The sequence below is a fragment of the Tamandua tetradactyla genome, chromosome 19, assembly GCF_023851605.1.
Source record: "Tamandua tetradactyla isolate mTamTet1 chromosome 19, mTamTet1.pri, whole genome shotgun sequence".
In the NCBI taxonomy this organism is placed as follows: Eukaryota; Metazoa; Chordata; class Mammalia; order Pilosa; family Myrmecophagidae; genus Tamandua; species Tamandua tetradactyla.
The window spans coordinates 6,551,289-6,571,993 of record NC_135345.1 but is presented as its reverse complement, the minus strand read 5'-3'; the positions used below and the strand labels follow the sequence as shown (position 1 = coordinate 6,571,993).

The 20,705-nt window shown below is 56.0% G+C and overlaps 1 protein-coding gene across 3 annotated transcripts in view; it reads right to left on the bottom strand.

The window, feature by feature from the left end:
- PPP2R2C (protein phosphatase 2 regulatory subunit Bgamma) overlaps positions 1-20,705 on the bottom strand; it is a 153,338-nt gene that overhangs the window by 32,172 nt on the left and 100,461 nt on the right. For all 3 annotated transcript variants that reach the window (XM_077136356.1, XM_077136358.1, XM_077136357.1), the window contains exons 4-5: positions 19,513-19,625; positions 11,718-11,895 (exon numbers count right to left, since the gene is read on the bottom strand). In XM_077136356.1, coding sequence (XP_076992471.1) covers positions 11,718-11,895; positions 19,513-19,625 — 291 coding nt within the window. The remainder of the gene's footprint in view (positions 1-11,717; positions 11,896-19,512; positions 19,626-20,705) is intronic.

The following is a 20,705-nucleotide window of genomic DNA, read 5'->3' as shown; positions in this document are numbered from 1 at the left end:
ATAGTGGTTTACTGTGATTCAGCAGCACATTTCCAGCCACCTCAGCTCACCCTGGCCTCTGGCTCACAGACCGCATCTTTCCAACCTCAGGAGCTGCAGACACTGGGGGCAGGTGGGCAGGTGGGGGGTCAGGCCAATGCCCAGAAACCCCCTGTCCGGGCCCAGGTGTCCTGTCCGGCCTCATGCAGGTGTGGCCTATCTGCCTGATGGCCCAGAGCTGCTCACCTGCCCCCAGCGGCCCCCATGACAATTACGTGACATCTCCACCGGCTCGGGCCTGCCCTCCGGCCTCATGAGGATCACACAGGCAGCCGGGATGGCTGCTTCAAGTCCAGAGGCACAGTCACGTCTGCAGTAATGTCTGGTGGAGGGGTGAGGGTGCGAGATCGAGGGCTGGGGTGGGGGTGGGGAGGTGGGGTCCCCAGCCTCACATGGGTGACGAGCACTGGGTGCAGTGGGGAGACAGGGTGTCTGACAGCACACAGGTGGAAGGTCCAGGATGTGGGTGGGAGGGATGGAGGTTCTGGGGTGCCGTGGGGGGAAGCAGTCCCCAACAGCACAGGGACGGAGGTTCCGGTCTGGGGTAGGGAGATGGGGTATTTGCATTGTTACTGAAATGGTTTAAGGCTTTGTGATATTGTGATGGAATGAATGCATTTGCATTTGGAAAGAGCATGTCTTTTGGGGGCCCAAAGGGTGGACTGTGCCAGTTTGAATCTGTTGTGTACCCCAGAAAGACCAAGTTCTTTAATCCTCATTCAATACTGCTGAGTGCGATCTTTCTTATTATTTCCATAGAGGTGTGACCCACACAATTGTGGGTGGTAACTTTTGATTAGTTGGTTTCCATGGAGCCGTGTCTCCCCCATTCAAGGTAGGATGCTTACTGGAGACCTTTAAGAGGGAACCATTTTGGAAAAGGTTTAGAGCCAACAGAACTAAGACAGCCCACACAGCCAGAGACCTTTGGGGATGCAGAAGGAAGGCGTCCCTGGGGAAGCCTTACAAAATGAGGAAAGAAAGCTAGCAGATGTCACCATGTGCCTTCCCAGCAGAGAGGGATGTCCAGAATCCAAAGACCCCAGCAGACAGTAGCCACGTGCCCTCCCAGCTGGCAGTGTGTTCCAGATGGCATCAGCCTTTCTGGAGTGAAGGTAGTCTCTTGTTGGTGCCCTAATGTGGACATTTTCACGGCTTCCAAACTGTAAACTTGCAACTTAATAAATTCCCTTTTTGAAAGCCATTCTATTTCTGGTACATTGCATTCCTGCAGCTTAACAAATTAAAACAGTCCCCAAAGTGGAGTGGGGAGGTGGGGTCCCTGATGGTACACAGCTGGAGGGCCTGTGGTGGGGAGAGAGGAAATGCAGCATCATGCAGGTGGAGGGCCTGGGGTTACTGAGCTGGGGCTGTCCCCCTCAATTCCCCTTAATCCCAACCCAAAACAGAGGATGTTTAACCAACTGAAGCTGGTTCCCACGAGGGCAGCCAGGATGGACAAAAAATTCCGTCCCAGATGCCATGAACACACCTCCTCGACTCCCACGTGGAAGTGGCCTCTGGACATTCTGTCCAGCAGTGACCCTCCCGCAGCCTCCCGCTGGGCTGGTGGTCAGGGACTGGGGGCTGGACAAGCAGACTCAGCTCTCTCTGGAACATGCTGTGCCGCATGTGAAAACCACTTCCATTCTGCACCCTCGGTTTCCCCGTTTACAAAACGCAGGATGGGCACAATCCCAGGACACCCTTTCCTTTTGAGGTGACCCCCAGGTGGTCCCTTCCCTGTTTTGTGATCGGCCCTATAAATCCCACTCATAAACTGTGCCTTACCAACTTCCTCTCAGGACTGGCCTCCCTCAAAAACTCACATGATTAAACTGGGTTAAGAGACCCCACCACCACCACCCCGGCACAGCCGCTTGGATTATTCATGTCCTGCTTTCCCATCTAATCGAACTTGAACCGTGGGAAGGGCTGTGGCTGAACTTGCTGCCACACTTTGGTAGCGAAGAATCAGCTCCTGGGGCCAGAACACTCTCCATGCCGGAAGCAGGTGGTCTCCATGGCCCTGCCCTCTCCCTCCGTCCCCGCAGCCGATGTCCCAGTCCTGGGGTGTTTCCCACCCTCAGAGCCTTCTGCTCTGCCCCAAAGCCGAGGCCCAAATGGGGCTCCCTGCTTCTGGTCATCTCCCCCAATCCCTCAGTGGTAACGAACTTTCTAGAACAGCGGCTGGATTCCTTGCTGGCTTGCTTGATGGCAGCCTGCTGTCCACAGAGAAAGTCAAACACCATGACAGGCACTCGAGGCCTGGCATGATCAACCTACCCGCCCTTCCCAGCCTCCATCCCCATCCTCCAGCCACACCCCAAAAGAGTCTGAAGTTCCCAGAACATTCGAGGCTTGGTGTGGTCTCTGCCTGAGCACCACTGGCTCATCCTTGTAGCCCACATGTCCTCAGGGTCTCCGCGCTGGGTACCTGCCTGCAAACCCCCACCGTCTCTCACACACAGCCGGCCCAGAGCCGGTGCTCAGGGCATGCCCCTGCAGAACTGATGCGTGGATGAATGAAAGAATGGATGAACAAATGGAGACATGGTGAAAAGAACACTAGCCAAGGGGATGACACTTAGTCTTTCCTTGTGAATGGAACTTTCAATTTAGAAACCCTCCCTGTTCACAAAGTCATTTATTCCCTCTCCGCCTACCCCACGTAGCCCTGGAAGGAAGGTGACACTATTCTTAATTTTAAATGAGGAGCCTAAGGTTCAGAGGCGCCCAATAAGCAGTGATAAATGTCTGCAGAAACATAAAGCAATGGAAAAGAAATAGGTTTTTGGAGGAGACGTGGGGCTACAGGAGAAGGCCTGTCTGTGCAGACTGTGGACAAAAGGCCAGAACCCAGGAAGCTACGCAGACCTGGGAAAGGGGCAGTGCAGGCAGAGGAAACGGGCAGTGCAAGGGCCCTGTGGTGGGAGCATGCTTAGCTCGTCCTGGATTGGACACCTTCTCAGTGACCACAACCTGCAGCCTGTCAGGGGGGGTGACCCGGCCATGGGGCCCGGGAAAGGAAGGCGAACCCATGCCAGATTTGTGTAAGTGTGGATTCCTGGTTCAGAGACCAGCCCTGTTGCTCGCTGGCCGTGATCTAAACAACGATGCCATTTCCTACCTCATCAGGGGCACATGCGGCACGTGTCGGGGCCCAGGACAGGGCCTGGGGCAGAGTAGGCGCTTTGTAAGTGAACAGCTAAGGAGGAGAATACGCGCCGTGCTGACCACTGTGGGGCATGTGGATCTCAGCCTCAGACCTGCTGGGAGCCGCCGTGCAGCCTCCGGCCAGGCACTCGGCCTCTCTGGACTCTGAGTGGCCACAGAGCCGGGACAGGAGCAGAGAAGGATGGCCACAGTCACTGAGACAGAGGACGGCGGGCAAGGAGTGGGCAGAGAGGTGGCCAGCTCCTCAGAGCGGCACCCAGGGGCTGGGAGGATGCATTTGATCCTGGCAGTCATCTGGCTCTGAGTCCCTGTGTCCTTGCACTGGCCAGAAAGAGGACACTCACGGGTGGAACTGTCAAAGCAAGATTAGCACGTGTTTTGTGTAAAGGGCCTGAGAATAAGTATTTTGGGCTCAGCGGTACCGTCTCTGTCATGCATGAAAATGGAGACAGTGAACAAATGAATGGTGTGGCTGTGAGCCAACAAAACTTTATAAACTTTTATAAAAGTTTAAAAACTGGCCCCTGGGTTGGACTTTGCCGACCCCAGCTCTGGAAGAAGGTTGACAAACTTGCTTTTGTCACAGCTGCCTCCTTTCCTTGCTGTGCTGAGGGCTGAGCTGTCAGCAGCCCCAAAATAAAGCTTGGCTTTTCCCCAACTGTTCTGCTCCCCCTGCCTTCAGATCCCAGGTTGCAACTTCTGCCCCAGGGAGCTCAGCCTGAAGGAGCAGGTGGGGCCTCCCCTGTCCCCTGCCCCAGTGTGCGAAGCCCCTCACCCTGGCAGGGTGGGGTGGAGCGGCAAGTGCCCCCAGCTCTTCCTCTCAGCCCGCTGGCTTGGGACCCCCATCTGCGGGAGTCAGCAGACTTGGAAATACGAGTTAGTTCTGCACGAGAGCGAGCCTATTGCTTTTTCTGCCAAGGACATGGGAAATGTCATCCAAGCAGGCCTTCTGCCGAGTCATCAAGTTTGCAGAGATTTTTATAGACGCCCCTTCATCTCCTGTCAAGGGCACCTCCTGATTCCCAGAGCCCAAGCAGGGGTGAAGGCAGAGCCGGGCACCATGCGTGAGCCCAGCACCCTGATGGGGGTCCACGTGGGAAGGAGGAGGCTGGTGCAATGTGGGAGACGCCGTATGGTCTCGGGGCTCCTGTCCTTGGGCAGCAGTGCTCCGAGCAGCACCTCGCTGCCACAAAGCCCACGAGCCTGGCGGCTTAAAGCAATGGACATGGACTGTCTCACGGGCCTTGAGCCCAGAAATCTGAAATCGAGGCATGGCAGGGCCACTCGCTCCGGAGGCTCTAGGGGAAGACACTGCCTCAACACTGCCAGCTTCCGGAGGCTCCAGGGGTTCCTTGGCTTGTGGCCGCATCTCTCCATCTCTGCCTCCGTCTACACACATCCGTCTTCCTGCACCCTCCTGTCCACACCCTCCTCATCTGTTAGGGACACCAGGCACTCAATTCAGGGACCCCCTCACTCAAGATAGCTCCTCTTAACTCATTCCATCTGCAGACTTCATTTCCAAATAACGTCACACCCTTGAGGTACAGGGGTTTAGAGGACTTGAATGCACCATGTGGGGGGGCCGCCATCCAGCCCACCCCAGCCTCCCCTTTGCAAGTGGGAATTAGGGGTAATTGCGGCTCATTCCACTGTTCGCTCATTGGGCAAATGCCTGCTGACTGCATGACACCTGGGGTGTGGCACGAGCTCCCATCGCCAGTGTTGCCAGGAGCTCCGCTGGTAGCAGGTGTGGTGGGTGCTCCAGAAGTGCCGGAGGCTGCCCAAGCATCAGCGGAGGAAGAGAGGCCGTGGTCACCCTGAGTGGAGGCGCCACGATCAGTGAGTCTGAAAAGGCAAGAAGCCAGCTGAGCCTCGAAACCCAGTCGTGACCCCACAGGGCTGGTGTGAGCAGGGCCCTGCAGGAAGGGACAGCCCACCCTGCAACCCTGGCCATGCACCCAGCCATAGTGAGGGGGGCTAGAATCCAGCCTTCCCCACTTCCTGGGCTTTTCATACACTCTGCAGCTCTCTCTCAGGGGGCTCTGATGGTGGGCGCTCTCTGGATTTGCTTATGTCCCTCGGCCAAGGGCTGGGGGGTGCTGAGAACCGACAGAGGTTGGATGAAAGAGATGGCCCTGGCCATGGGCTCCACTGAGTTAACCAAGCAAAGCGTTGCTGGTTCCAATGCATCTCGGCCAGATCATGCTCTCAGAATGGGAGGAGGCTGTTACCGTGGCAACCGAGCATCCTCTGGAGTGAAGGATGCAAGCAGCACTCTGCAAAGGACCACGGAGGGACTCCCACACAGGCTCGGCACGGACGCCAGGATGCAGAGGGGCCCCAGAAGACCCCTGCACGTGGAGGCTGCCTTGAGTGGGCACGGCCAGCAAAACGGCTTATTTCACCAAGTTTTCTCCACAAGATGACTGGCTGTAAACGCGAGCTTTTCAGTGCCGGCAAAAGCATGTCGGATCCTACAGGAAGATTCCTATCAACCTCTGTCTCTTTCCCTTCTCTGTTCAGAAAACGATACGGGTGATGACTGTGCAATCCCTCTTGGGGGACACAACTCACGCTGCTGGGCCATGAGGGGCTGGGAGAGAGGGGCCCTGCAGCTTAACCCCTTGCTGGGCAAGCCAGCCGGAGCCCTCGCCTCCTCTCTCCATGAGGGAGACAGTCTACACATCTCTGCCGCGAGCCAGCTCATGTGGTCCCTGAAATGCTTAGAAAAGCCATGATGCAGGAGGAAAGCCCTGAACTCTGAGCCACAAGCCCAGGTTTGACACTCCAGCCCCTCTGCATAACAGCTGTGTGACCTCTGGTGAGCTTCTCGACCTCTCTGTGCCCTGCTTTCTCATCTGTAGAGTGGGATGATAGCATCTGCTTTGCAGGGCTAGAAGAAGGATTTAATGAGATGATGTATGGCAAAGGACCTGGCACATTTTTAATACTTTTAGTCAGGATTAAAGTTGAATCAGAGTCTTCTTCTGCCTATGGGTAAAAGCTTACAATTAAGCAGGGTACAGAAAGGGCAATGCTTGTCACCCCCCAAAAGGACTCTCAGGGTTTGTGCTGAGCTGCACCCCTGGCTTCCAGGCACTTGGCGGGGAGACTCAAGGTCGGCCAGCCAGTAAGGGGCAGAGCCAGGACAGACACCAGGAGGTCATGCCCTGGGGACACAGCAGCAGCAAGAATGCAAGGGCATCGGGATGGAAGTGCCTCCCTAGCAGAGTGCAAACAGGCGCTGGCAGTGGGCGGGCATGAAGCCAAGGAGGGGGCAGGGCCGGAGGAAGGGGCGTGGAGACTACTTGAGGTTGGCAGGAGTTGTAGAAGGTTCCGAGTCAGGAGTGATGTGAGCCAGTTTATGTTCTTAAAAGACTCACTGTTGTTGTCAGAGAGCAAAATGAAAGGAGGCCAGCGGGGAAGCAGAGCTACCAAGCCCTGACGACGCCGTGGCTCCAGCCACGGCAAGTGCAACCCTCACGCCCTCTGGGATAAGGAGGATTTTCTTCTTGTTTTACACATGAGGAAACTGAGGCACACAGAGTTCAAGTAAGCTAGACAAGCCCAGAAGGTCACTAAGTCTTGGGACCAAGAAGGACGCTGTAGTCTCTGTTCTTAAACCTAAGAAGGGAGCCAGTTAGGAGGTCAGTGCCAAATCGGACCAGAGCGCATGGTGGCCACGTGTGGGACAGGAGCGGGGGCTGGGCTGGGCAGGGCTGGCCGAGGCTTGGCTGGCTCAGGGCCTATTTTTTGGTTCACTATCAACCCCACAGGGGCTGGAGCCTGCTGGCTCGAAAGTGCCTCCGTGCAATTTATGAAACATTCCTCCTCTGTGTGGAACTACCGGGTGCCTGGTTTTGATTTCTGCCCCCACTTGGCACCTCCTCTGTGGTGCCTCTGTGCATAGAAAACCTCTACAACTGTACTTGGAGACCCTGGGAGGAATTCTGCTTGTATCCTCAGTACCAAGTCCAGTGCTCAATACAAAATAGACTCCTGATAAAGACTGTTGAATGAATGATTGAATGAGTGAATGAATGCACAAAGGTAATATTGACAGAAGCACAGGCAGGTAGCGGCAGAGCTGGAACCAGAACCCAGGGTCCTGACTCACGGCCTCTATTTCTCACCATCAGTTGCATCTACACCATAAACTGTGGACAGAGCATTTTGGAGCAGCACAGCCCGGTTTCCTTTACTGTGTTGTGGTTCTGTGTTCTGTGATGTGGAGGAACGGAGGAGGCCTGCATGGTCGTGGGCAGGTGTGGATTGTGTGTCCACATGGCACCAGGCCTGTCCACCCTGCCACTTCACCCCATGGCCCCTGACCCAGGAGAAAGTCCCCACCAAACGGATGAGACCCGGGAGGCTCAGCATGGCCGGGTGCCCTGTGCAGGGCGGCTGGGAGAGTGGGGGCAGGGCCGAGACACCCAGAACCTGGGGTACAACCAGCACAGAGCCTGGCACATGGAGAAGGTGGGGCTGGTCCCCTCCTCTGTCCCCTGCCCGGTCCTGCTGAGAAGACGCCAGGCCCTGAGCGGCTTGCCAACCGAGCGTGGGGGCCTCTGCTGTGGGCAGACACTTGGCCGCCCAGCCCACCGAGCTGCAGGGACCTGCTCTGTAAACAGGAGTTAGAAATTTGTTGCAGACCGAGGCTGGGTGTAATGCCAGCTTTCACTGTGAGAAATGGCTCAGTGGGGAGAAAAATCAATTGAAATCTCCTTAAAATTCTCCAGGTGCTAAAAATAAGGCAGAGATCAAGCAGCGGCCGCCTCCCAAGCGATTTGTTACCTGCACGATGCCCTGAATTTAAGAAAAATCACCCAGAGCTGTGCAACTGGCTCAAAATGCCCGTATTAAAGGATGTGAGAAGCTGTTTCAACATGCTGAGATGGCGCCAGGAAACAGAGCTTTACCCATCAGAGAAGATGCAGGAGTTTTCTGAGAGCAAACCTGGAATATCTGAGGGGCTGTGGTCTGAAAGAGCCAGTTGCTGGGTGCCAACTAGATGCCTGCCCTTTTCAAGGATTGTTTAATCACTCCTTATCATTCCCATGACATATATTCCATCAGGTCCTTACAATAAGGAATTTTCTGTCCATTTTACATTAATGGAAATTGACTGTCCAGGAGATTAAGCAAATCTGAGCCCAGGCCTGCCAGACCTCAAAGCCCAGACTCCTTCCCTGGGGTCTCTGAGCCATCAGCAGCCCAGATTTATGAGAAGTTGTCTCTTTCCAATGACCACATGGGAACTGTGAACTTCCTCACTCTCCAGCACCAGTCTGCTCCCTCTACAGCCATTCAAAAGCACCTACTATGTGCCAGGCTCTGCATTAGGTGCTGGAGACACAGAAAGGGCTCGACTGGGTGCCAAATCTCAAAGGTTTCACCAGAAAATTGAGAAGGCAGTCAGTCGGCAGGCAAGGAAAGCCCAGTGTCACCAGGGAGCAGGAAAAGGAGCTGGGGGCAAGGTGGGGGGGAGGGTGGGTACAGGGAGAGTTCTGATCTAGGGGTAAAGAGGGATGGCAGAGAGAACAGATAAAGAAGGCTGGCCTGGTGGAGGGAGGTGTGCCCTGGGTGGGGGGAGGTGTGCCCTGAGGCTTGTGGCCAAAGGAATCGGCCAGGTCCAGAGACCGAGAAAGCATAAGCAAGCCTGCCGCACACACTCTTGGCCCAGAGCGAGGGGTACCGGGGCAGAGTGCCAAGGACCTGAGAGGCACAGCAGAGGAGTTCAGGCCCCTCCAGAATCTGGGGGAGTCACAAGGGCTTTCAGCAGGGGCTGGCGGTGACAGATCAGGCTCGGTGAGCCCTTCTCCCAGCTCAGTGGAGAGCAGCGGCAGGTAGATGCTGTGGCCCGAGCCAGGCCTTTGGCAGGGGACAGAGGGACAGAAGCAGGGGAGGGGCAGAGGATAGAGGTCAGGCAGACAGGAGAGGGTGGATTTGAGGGCCACAGAGGGGAGAACGGAAAGGACCAGGTACCTCTTGCGAGCAAGGAAGGAGGCTGGGGGGTTCTGACCTTGGCCCTGCCTGGGAACCAGCTGCGGCTCCATAAATATCAGGCCCCATCACCATCACATCCACTGCAGAATTACGGCAGAGAGAATGTCTAAAACTTTACTGAAAATCTGTCTTGCTTAGATGGGAATGCAACTTACTATTCGGGCAGGAGGACGTGGTCACATGGCAGAAACCTCCAGGCGGATTCTGACAACGGAACAGCGTCACCAGGGCAAGTCGAGACACCACGGAGCACGAAGGAAAGGAATGCAAACCCCCAGAAAAGTCTTCTTACTGCCCCCCCTCCTGCCTCCCCTCCCTCTGCCCGAGTGCGGCTGTCCAGCCCTGGGATTTCTTCTCACGACTAATCAGAACTGTTGCCACCTGGCAGCTAGAACGCTCTCCTGTCTGTACTTGCTCAAAAGGGGGCTCAAAAAGTCCACGCAATTCCCCAGCTCAGCGTGGAGTCACGGCTGCCTCCCTGGCCTCTTCCCACGTCAGAAATGAGACGCCTTTCCTAATTGCTCAGCCGCCATCAGACCCATCCCCACACCTGCTGCAGTCCTGACACTTTCCCTGCCAGTGTGGACTTGCCTCCAGGGGTCGCGGGTCACATCGGGTCCCCGGACAGCCACAAGGAGGGTCCTGGGCAGCACGGCTCACCAGGGAGGTTTCCATAACCACCATGCACCCCTGCAGACCACTCACCCGTGCCCTGCCTAACTGATGCCTCGTTCTCCAGGCAATGGCTGCCCCAGCCCAGCTCCGCCACTGTCAGCATGCCACACACGCTACCCCTGCCTCCAGGGCCAAGACCGCCTTCTGTTTTGATCAACTAACGATTCATTCCCACAAAATGAGAAGAGACGTTCAGATTTGGCCGGGAAGTTACGTGCACACAGGGAAAACCCCTGGGTTCCCCCGGAAGTCTCAAATCTACTGCTGCCCCACCCCCAACCTTTTCACTGGCCCTCGCCACTGAGTGGTTCCTGGGCCCCTCCTCACCTGGCTTAGAATCCAAGGTCAATCCTCCCTCCCTGGCAAAGCCCATCAACTCTACGTCCCCTGGTTCCCTCGGCAGAGCCAGCACCCTAACTTCCTCCCCACCACCGGAGCACAGCCACACAGCTGACCTCGGGTGCAAACAAAGGCACAGCATGCCGGCTGCTCCCACTTCTGCCCCATGGCGCTTACCATCTGCGCTCACCTGCTGCACATTTCACCTGTTTATTACATTCACGGTTCGTCCTCTGTCTGCTCCAGGAGGGCAGGAACGTTTGTCTGTCTGGGTCAGGCAGCGAGTACAGGACCTGATGTGTAGTAGGTGCTCAGTTAGGACCCAGTGATGAGCAGTATGCCCTCTGGCACGGAGACGGGGGCACGGTGTGTGTGTCCATGGTGGGGTGCAGAGATGAGTGGAAAGCTGACTCGGGAGGGCTGTGCCTGTCCTGGGACAGCCCGACCCTCTTTTCTTATTCATAGCAAGTCTGTGCCAATGTCCTGTGGCCACTCGGTACACAAGACTGCAATGGTACTGCTATCAACTCTGTAAGTTCTACCTCATTACCGTCTCTCCCTAGCCCCCTGCCTGCCCATGCCTAGCTCAGCCCTGCCCATCACTGCCCCTCCCTGCCCCCCGTCACGAGCCTCCCCATTTCCAGGTTTCCTGCTTTGGCTCTCTCCAAAGCCACAGCGTCACACCCCTTGCTTATAGCATCTTCATGCCCACTTATCCCCGGACAGGCGTTACGGGGGAGGTAGACCCAACACACGGCCACACAGAGTCATGTTACTTTGGTCTCTCCGTGACTCATTTTCCTCCTTTATAAAAGGAGGATCATAATAGTAGATACTCACACCATCCCCAGCCCCCACCCCAGTCCCCACCCCAGGCCAGGCTCGTGGAATAACAGCAGGGGCTGCAACCAACCCTGCTGCCTCAAGCTTGCCCCAGACGCCAGGGATGCAGCAAGGGCCTCCCCAGACCCCCCACCCCAGGAGGGCTCCGCTCACCCTGGCTGCCACTCTGAGCTGTGGGTGGGACCCCAAGGCTGCAGGAAACACAAAGGGTTTGCTTTGGGCCTCATGGGGCAGGAGCCCAGAGGTGGCCCCCATGTCACTCCCTCCCATAGGCTGGGCCCCTCCTCCCCTCCCCCCCACCCCGTGGGGTCCCAGAATTACAGGGACCCAGCCACCTGCTGTTGGAGGCACAGGCTACCCCCTGGAGGGGGAGAAGGCCACTCTCTGCACAAAGGGAGCTCTCAGCAGCCACGATTTTAAAGTTTCCATAAACAAACCCAGCCTGTGGGCCTCAGCCCCCTCCCGTGCGCCAGGGCGGCCACATCTGCGACTTTAAACAAGGCAGAGGCCCCTGCTACCCACCCAGGCCAGACCAGCCAGGCCACCCCGTGGGCCCGCTCCCCAGGGGCAGCAGTGACGCGGGCCTCGCGCGCTCCCGAGGCTGGGCACCCGGGAGGAGCTGAGGCAGAGGATACTGAAGCTCCTGTCGGTGATGGCCAGGTGCCAGAGGTTGATGCGCAGGTCGTCGGCCGACATGTAGGTCTCGCAGTCGCTGTTGACGGAAATGGAGTTGATGTGGTAGGTGTGGCCGTTGGCGAAGACCCTCCGGGGGCTCACCTCCACCATCAGGTCCGTGGGCTTCAGCACGGGCACCTGCCACACACGGGGGCGTGGTCAGCGCGGGGCCGGTGGGGGGGTAGGCCGGGGGCCTCGGTCCGAGAGGGTGGAGTTTGGGGGGCAGGGGCGTGGGCCGGGCTGGGAGGCGGCCCCGGGAAGCTGGACATGGGGGGAGCTCACGCTCGCCCCACGGCCAGGATGGGCGCTGGCGGGCATCCATTCTACATGTGTTGGAAAAAGCTGTGACAGCTGGCTGGACAGACAGACAGCATCCATCACCGCCCAGCCCCACCAGGAGGGCTGCCTCCTTTGCTCCTGCCAGGTTTGCATCGTGGAACCAGTTCTGGGCCCTGGCACTGACACCTGGGGGCTCTCTGTGTCTCTCTAATGGGAGGAAACACGCACTTGCGTTCCCCCTTCCACGGTGTGCGGCTGTCCGGGAAGTGGCTGCCCGCAGGGACCATCGGGACACCGCCCCCACCCTCTCTCCCCTTCCTCTAGCTGGAGGCCAAGGACCCAGCTTTAGGGATGGAGGCACACGGGAGGGGAGGGCCCACGTCCCAGGAGAGCCGAGCCCGACCACACACGCACGCACTGGACCTTTCCGTGGGTGGGAAGTTAGTTTCAGTGTGTTCAGAGCCTGGAATGCTGTGATCGTCTTGTTAGAGCCGCTGGTGCCAGCCTAACATGTACCCCCGAGCCCCGAGCCCTGCCCCCGGGGTGCCTGTGAGAGCGATGCGGTGCCTGTCTGAGCCTGTGCTCCTGTGGGCCCCGAGCCTGCCCTGGCCGAGGCGACTCACCCCTCCACACCCCCAGTGCCCTGTACACAGGCCGTGACGTGTTGGGTACCTTCCCATCCCAGTAAACAGCGAGGTCCTCAAAGATGCCAAGAGACAGACAGACAGACAGGGCCTGGTCGATGGCCCCAGGCCTGGTGGGAACTGGACACTCAGAAAATGCAGACAGGGCATTGCCTTCCCCACTTTACCCATGAGAAGACAGGACCGAGGTGAAGCTGGCATGCCTGAGTCTCTGAGTTAGGTAGAGGTGGGGACAGGTGGGAGCCCAGGTGTGACCGGCCCCAGGTGTGACCAGTGCCAGGTGTAACCAGCCCTCATGGCGCTCACAGCAGAGGCCTGAACTCTGACCACCAGGTCAGTCCTGCCCTGCCCTGTGAAGTCCCCTCCGTAGGCCTCTGTCCCCTTATCTATGAAAGGGGCTGATGACCATGTCTGTGGGGGGTTGGGTGGGGACAGGTGAAGTGCAGAGAAAGTGGACATGGATTAGTGCCGAGGACACAGTGAGCTCTCCATTCAGCCGGGTACCCCTTCTCGCCCCACAGATGACCAGACAGTCCAGGCCACACCCCAGACATGGGCTGGGGGCTCCAGGGAAGCCCGGGAAGGGGTGGGGGCAGCTGCTGGGCTGGTGGGAACGGTGGTGCCCTGTGACAGGTAGAGAGACCGGGCCAGAGTGGGGTAAGGGGTGAAATTCTGGCACGGGCTGCCTGGACTCTTGTTGGCTGGTTCAGGCCCGCATCGCGGGGGCAGCGATTGCCACAGGGACGCACGTGACCTCAATGAGACGGGGGCAGCGGGCAGCCTGGCCGAGGACCCTGGGGTCTGGCCGTAGAAGAGGCGGCATCAGGGCTGCCGGCGGGTGGGTGCGGGCAGCTGCTCCGACCACGACCACCAGGAAAGGAGTCAAGCCGGGGCGAGAGGAGGGACCGCGGAGGGCGGGCGGATGGCACCAAGGCCACTGGAGCAGACCAGTGCCCGCTGGCCTGACAGGGGCCATGCTGGGGCCAGGTCGCCAGCCAAAGGAGCTGAAGCTGGGCCCCTGGAGACTGTCCTCTTGTCTGGGCCTGGGCTGTCCCCATTCGTGGGACCACCCGTGGCCCTGCCTGGGGTGCTGGGGTGGGGGGCAGGCGCCAGATGACCACCCCCTCCAGCCTTGACTCAGCCCTTTGCCTGCGGCCAGCAGGGAGCCCCGGAAGGGGTGCAGGGCTGGGTGGGGCGTGATGTGGGGCAGTGAGGGGGGTGTCCCAGGATGGCGGGGAGACTCTGGGGGCAGCTGCGGCGGCTCCCCAACTGCGGGCCCCGGGACCAGCTTCCTGTCCTCTCTGGGTCTAAGTGGGACGCCTGGAGAAACCCACCTCACAGGGCCACTGAGTAGAATGATGACAAGAATCCATGCCGCGTCCCACATGCCCAGAGGTACAAGGACGGAGAGAGGCTGGGGAAGGTGGAAGGGCATCTAAAGGGGCTGAGGGGTGGCCGACAGGCTGCAGGAGAGGGGACCGTCCTCAGTGGCACCGGCCTTGGCCGGCTTGCCAGGAGGGCCTTGGGAGAGGTGGGGGGGATGAGGAGGCGCTGGCCCGGGAGGGAGCAGGCGGGGAGTGCATGCTGGGGCTAAAGCCAGGGGGTTCTCAGCCCAGCTCTGGCCTCCAGGCAAAGGCCCACTGCTCTGACCTCGGCCTCCCTGTGAGGCACAGAGAGATGGACCGGGTTCTCTCTGCGGTCCCCTATGGCTGTCCACCTGGGGGTCGGCGCTGGGAAGACCATGAGTCCGGTCCGTGAGGCCCGTGGGGTGCCGCCAGCACAGAGCCCGTGAGCTCACCGTGTGCGCGCGACACGCTTCTATCCCATGAGTACCTATGAGTGGACACACGTGGTCCCTCGGCCCATCCATTCATCACCGATATTTATTGAGCCCGACCACGCCAGATGCAGGTGCAGACCCAGACAAAGCTGCGGCCCTCGTGGAGCCCACACGCGGGTGGGGGAAGAGGACGATAAGCAGAGAGGCGTGTGCGGCTGTACCTTCAGGTAGGGAGAGGTGGTCCGGAGAGAAACGGGGGGAAATGGGGTAGCAGAGAGCAGGAAGGGGATCTCAGGGTAGGAGGCAACCAGGAGGGGACATCTGAGCAGGAGCCACCAAAGGGCACCACGTGGGCTGACCTGGACATGAGAGAAGGGCACCTTCCCCCCAGGAGCCCTTTGGGGCAGCCAGTGGGTGGGGCTTCCAGGTGCATCTCCCCAGGGGGCTGGAACACTTGGGCACAGGACTGAGCCTTACCTAGCTCCCTGGTGGGACCCCAAGGGCCTAACCTACAGCTGGTTCTCAGTAAACAACAGCTGCCTGCAGCATGAAATGCTTGAAAATCCCGTAAGAGCTGCGTAGGGATGGGACTGCTCTGGTGAAGTGGGGGAGGGGAGACACAAGGGAAGGCTAGGGTCCCCTAAGTTCTTCCCTCTTTCTTTCCTTCCAGGCTCAGTTTAGAGTTAAGTACAGCCTTGGGATGCACACGTGACATAGGAAGAAAAATCCCAGACTCTGAGAGGGAAATGAGCGGGGTCCCCATGGGCCCCAGGCTCGGCCTCCAAATGCCAGACCAATCAAGACGTGATAATTGCATCCTTTCCACCAGATCGGAAACCCTCATAAAAAAAGTGAAGGGGGGAACAACGTCACCCCCATTACTCAACTTCGAAGCTAATTGGCTTCCCCGCTTTCTCAGAATTTATTTGTGCAATTTTGCCAGTCATTTAGAGCCCACGTGTTTAAACATTTATTCCTCCTTCCCAAGAATTGATTACGATTTCATATTTATGACAACTTGCTGGATACTTGGACTGTGTGCGTCTGAGACGTCTCTTTAGAAAAGAGCAGCGGGTGGATTTGCTAACAGCTTGTCTGTGTGGCAGGGACAGACCTGACCGCCACCCTTGCGCCCTGCGGCTTGGCTTCTCCCTGGCAATAGCACACTCAGAGTCGAGATACTAGCCAAGGCAGACAGGAGGTCCCTGCGATGTGAGTCTAGCCTTCTCAAATCACCTGAGAATGTGGGAGCTAGAGCCGAGGACAGCAATCACCTCCTAGGCTCACCCTCCAAAGTCACCTCCTCTGTGCCAGGACGGCTCCAGGTGCAGGGGACACCGAGAGGCTTAGACCCCATGCCGCCCTTGAGATGCCGTCAGCCTCTCTGTCCAGGGCTGGGCGTGCAGGACGTGCTCAATAAGCATGAGTCTCCTCCACCAAACGCGTGCACAGCACCCGTTACTGCCGGGCCTGGTTCTAGAAGCCAGGGTGTTGGGGATTGAACTATAAACTCCACAAAAGACAGGTGCACGTTTTAATCTGTGTTTCTGTGGGTGTGAACCCATCTGTGAACAGCACGTCTGAAGGTATTCTTATCAAAATATGGCCAAAAGGAGTGTGGGCTTTAATCCACCTGAAGGGACGCCTTCTAAAGAGAGGGGGGTCGGACATGCAGTAAGTTAACAGAAGCCCGAAGCCGGACGTCAGCAGGAATGAGAAGAGCAGACACGGGAGAGAGGCAGGAAGGCTCCTGGAGGAAACCTGGCCTGGCAACACCTTGATCTGGGGCCTCGGGCCTCCCAAACCGGGAGCCAAGAAATTCCCGTTACTAAGCCACCCAGGATGTGGTATTTGTCACAGCAGCCCCGGCAGACTGCGGCACCAGGAAGTGGGTGTCACTCTTACAAAGACCTACGAGTGTGGGAGTGGCTTGGAGCTGGTAAAGGGATTTAGAGGAACCTGATAGAAAAATGCCTAGATGGCTCTGCAGAGACTGTTGGTAGAGACATGGGCATTAAAGGCGGTTCTGGTAAGGGCTGCAGACGTTGTCCTGAGCAGATTGTTGGTAGAAGTAACAGACGTAAATCATCCTTCCTGGAGGCCTTAGAAGGAAACGATGAATGTGTCACTGGAATCCCAAGGAAAGGTGACCCTTGTCATACAGTGGCAGAGAACTTGGCTACATTTGGTTCTCATAGGCAGTAGAAGGCAGGATTTGAACATGGATTTTTAGCTAACAAGATTTCCATGCTAAGTGTGGAAGGCACAGCCCAGTTTCTCTCAGAGCTTATAGTAAAATGTGAGAGGAATGAGAGAAACTGAAGACTGAACTGTTAAGCACAAAGGAACCAGCATTTGGTAAGTAAGAAAATTCTCAGCCTATCCAGATAGCATGCTCAGAGACTAGGGCCAGAGGTGGCTCTGTCAGGGCCCTCCCTGAGCTCCAGGCAGTGAATTCCCAGATAACAGGGCTCTGTGCAAGGGTTTGGCTGAAACACCCCATGCTAAGGTGACCAGGCCCATGACTCGTGGATCCAATCAGCCATCTCAGAGGATGTCAAAACTGGGCATGTATCTATCCAGGAAGGCTCTGCAGGAAGGCTCTGTAAAAGATCCTTTTGCTAATGGCTTGGACTCCCTTGAACTGCATGCAAAACTGACAAGTTTCTGAGATTTTTGTATGAGCAGAAGCACTGCCAACCTGGACTGAAAGGGACAGAGATGGGATGAAATGAAGGAAAAATGACTTGAGGGACAGAACATGGAAGCAGAAATCTGGGCAGAAGAGATCTCCTGGGGCCAAGAGAGAGGGGCCTCCACCTGTACACAGGGCAGGGCTTCTGGCCTGGGATTTGGGGAGGGGCAGAGCTTCCACCCTGGTGCTCAAAGGTGGGGTCTCCGTGCAAGGTTTAGGGGGAAGGCATGCTTGGAAGGGGGGAGGCTTCCGCTCCACAGGCCGGGAGGACAAAGCATGGATCCACAGATGACTCGGACTGTGGAAGTTAATGGAGTTTGACCCTCTGGGTTTGGGACTTGCATGCTCTCTGTGTCCCATTTACCTTTCAATTCCTCCTTTCTGGAATTGTAAAATATCTACCCTATGCCTGACCCACCATTGCATTTAGAAGCAGGTAACTTGTTTTCAAGGTTTCACAGGTCCACAGATGCAGAGGAATTCTGCACCAACAGACCACATCCCAAACTGATTTTGATGAGACTTCGGGCTTTAGAGTTGTTCCTGAAATGACCTAAGGCTTTTGGGACATTGAAATGGGGTGCTGTGTTTTGCGTGTGGAAAGAACATGTCTTTCGGGTTACAAAGGGTGGGCCGTTGGGGACTGAATCGTGTCCCCACAAAAGAAATGCAGAAATCTTAAACTGCAATGCTGGGGTGGGGGGCAGTGAACCCCTTTGTAAACAGGACCTTCGTGGGCATTATAATTGGTTAATAATAATAATTGGCCAAAATAACTCCAGATGGCCGATAATCCTTGCACCTGGAAGCCTTAAAAGAGGAACTGCAGAAGCAGTTGGACATCAGCAGAAACCAGAAGAGGAAGCAAACCAGTGGCAGGGGGCCACCGACCCCTGAACCCCACGGGCTCCAGGAGGAAGTTCGGCCAAGCTGAGGCCTTCACCTCAGCAGCCTCCCAGACCACAAGGTCAATGAATTCCTGTTTAAGCCAACCTGTGTGCAGTGTTTGTCACAGCAGCCCCGCAAACTAAGCACAGGGACAGGATGAGGTGGTCTGAGCTTGCTTCTGCCCTGCCAGAGAAGGAATAAAAGCAACGTCGACAGAGGCTTCTCCACGGAATGCCACTGGCCGTCCATCCCGTGGCTCTCCTGGGAGGCAGGTGACCTATTCCCGCTTCTCGGGACAGAAAGGAATGTGACTCAGGGGCCAGATTTGCCTAGGTTCAATCCTGGCTCTGACCCTGTTTGTGTAACCTGTGAAACTTGTTTTACCTCTCAGTTTCCTCATCTGTAAAATGGGGCTGATAATGATAGTGCCTGCTTTCAGGGTTTTGGCAAGGGCTTGGTGAATTGCTACATAGAGACAGCTTAGAAGATACATTAACCACTAGAGAAGTGCTCATTTTCCCAGATGCAAAATCTTTGCTCAAGGAGCCTAAGAATCTTGCCCATGGTCACACTGTCAGAAAGCGGCAGGGGCAGGACTTGAACCCAGGCCTTGAGACTCCCCATGACTCCAGGGGTCTTTCTCCCATGTTTTATGACTCTCCACTGGGAGAAGGACGAGTCCTTTTGCTTTGTGTGTGTGTGTGTATGCTGGATGGCAGGATCACATTTCATTATTTTTCCATGTGAGTATCCCATTATTGCAGCACCATTTGTTGAATTTTTGCTTGCTTGTTTGTTTGCTTTTTGAGAAGTGCATAGACTAGGAATCCGGGTCTCCTGCATGGCAGGTGAGAATTCTACCACTAAACTGCCCTTGCACCCCCTTCTTTTCGCCTTTTCATCGTGTTAGAGACAAGGGTTTGCTTGGCGCGTATCTGCAGCTTCACCCTCACAACCTCTTCTACCTCAATGCCAATATCTGAAGCGGTACCTTTGCAAATGCTGGAATTGCAAGTTCCAGTTCTCCCTCTGTAAGCTCGGAATTCCCAAAGCTCAACTGGCAGGTTCTGTTTGGGCTCTGCCACCAACTTGGGTGAGCGGCTTTGGGTGAGTTGTGCCCTCTCTCTGGGCTTCCGTTTCCTCATTTTGAATAACTAGGAAGCATACGACTTACTCAAAATCCTCCATTTCAGGTGAAAAGTGCTTTACAGAATATCATCTCGCCTCATACTCACAAGACTGCCAGAAGGACGGTTTCCACCCCCATTGAGGTGCTGGGACAAGGAAGCTGAGGTATGGGACAGGGAAGTCACTAAGGTCTCCCAACAAGGAAGCAGGCGACTGGGATTTGAACCTGACTCCTGGTTCAGTTCTCTAAGGACCTTTAAGCCCTGAAGTGCACAGCATTTTATAAAACAACCATAAACGTGCCTCCTGCTTGCTAGAATCTTCTGTGTTCACCGTCTTACCTGTAATGATGTCACCGTGGAAAGATCCTTAAGTTTCCCTTCTTCATCCTTTAGGTTATATCCTTCAGGCCTTTTATCACGCTCTGTAATCTTCCATAATTTGATAGTTTTATCTTTATAAACCAGAACAAAGTAAAACAAGACACACAGTCAACACCAGCACAAAGGACAGGATATCCACTTTAAGTCAGCTAGATCGTGATACAATGAGCCATAAATTATCCACTTGTTACCCTACTCTGAGAGATGTAGATTCTTTCTAAAGGGGGTGCAATGAACCCCTCTGCACCATGGAACACCTGTCTTTCATCCTGAATTATTTCCTGGCAATCAACTTCTAAAGGTGAGACTGCTGGGTCAAAGGGTATGACACTTTTAAAGGTAGTTATCAATCTCTAACTGGATTTCCAGACTGCACCAATGCAGCCTCCTATTTTTTAAAGTCCTTCGTGGCAGACAAAAGAGGGTAACTCATGTGCTATTTCTAACTGAAAAATGTTCCCCCTGTTCAGAACCCAGCTCCCAGGCAGCCTCGCTTGTTTTGAATTCTGCCAATGACATCAAAGGAGCAATCCTTAGGAGCCCAAACAAATACTGCCATGTTCATGAGAAGGAAGGTGGGGAGAGGAAACTGATATCAATTAAGCACTTGATACACGCCCAGGTCAGGCTGTTAAGAAAGAGAGGAGCTGGAATGCAAAACGGGGGGTGGGATACAATCTGAGACAATGGTTTTCAGACATTGGGAATTGGCAGTGTGGGATCCTGCAAGAGAGGAAATAAACAAGGTGGGCTGGAAGATGTCCCTGGCTAATTGTCACAGGTAGTTTCCAGGTCACAGAGCAGGGAGCAGGACCCAAACAGAGCCTGGTGGTCTCGGTGAGTTGAGGAGAAATAGTTGAAAATTCTGGGAGGTCAAAGCAACTAGAAGTCCCAAGGACGAATTCCAGAATGGAGAGGAGTGCAGAGACAGAGAGCTTTGAAGATGTGCAGAGTTTTCCCCTGAGGTCTTCAGCTGACCACTGACCACAGCATGCATGGGAGGGGCTACCTGAGGCTGGGAAGAAGCAGGTGGAACATCCTCAGGAAACCACACAGAGCTGAGAACAGCTCATGCTCCCCCATGCAGAGTGGACAAAGTTTGTAGGTTTCAGGTAGACAAGAAGCACTGAATCAGCAGTCAGGCAAAATTT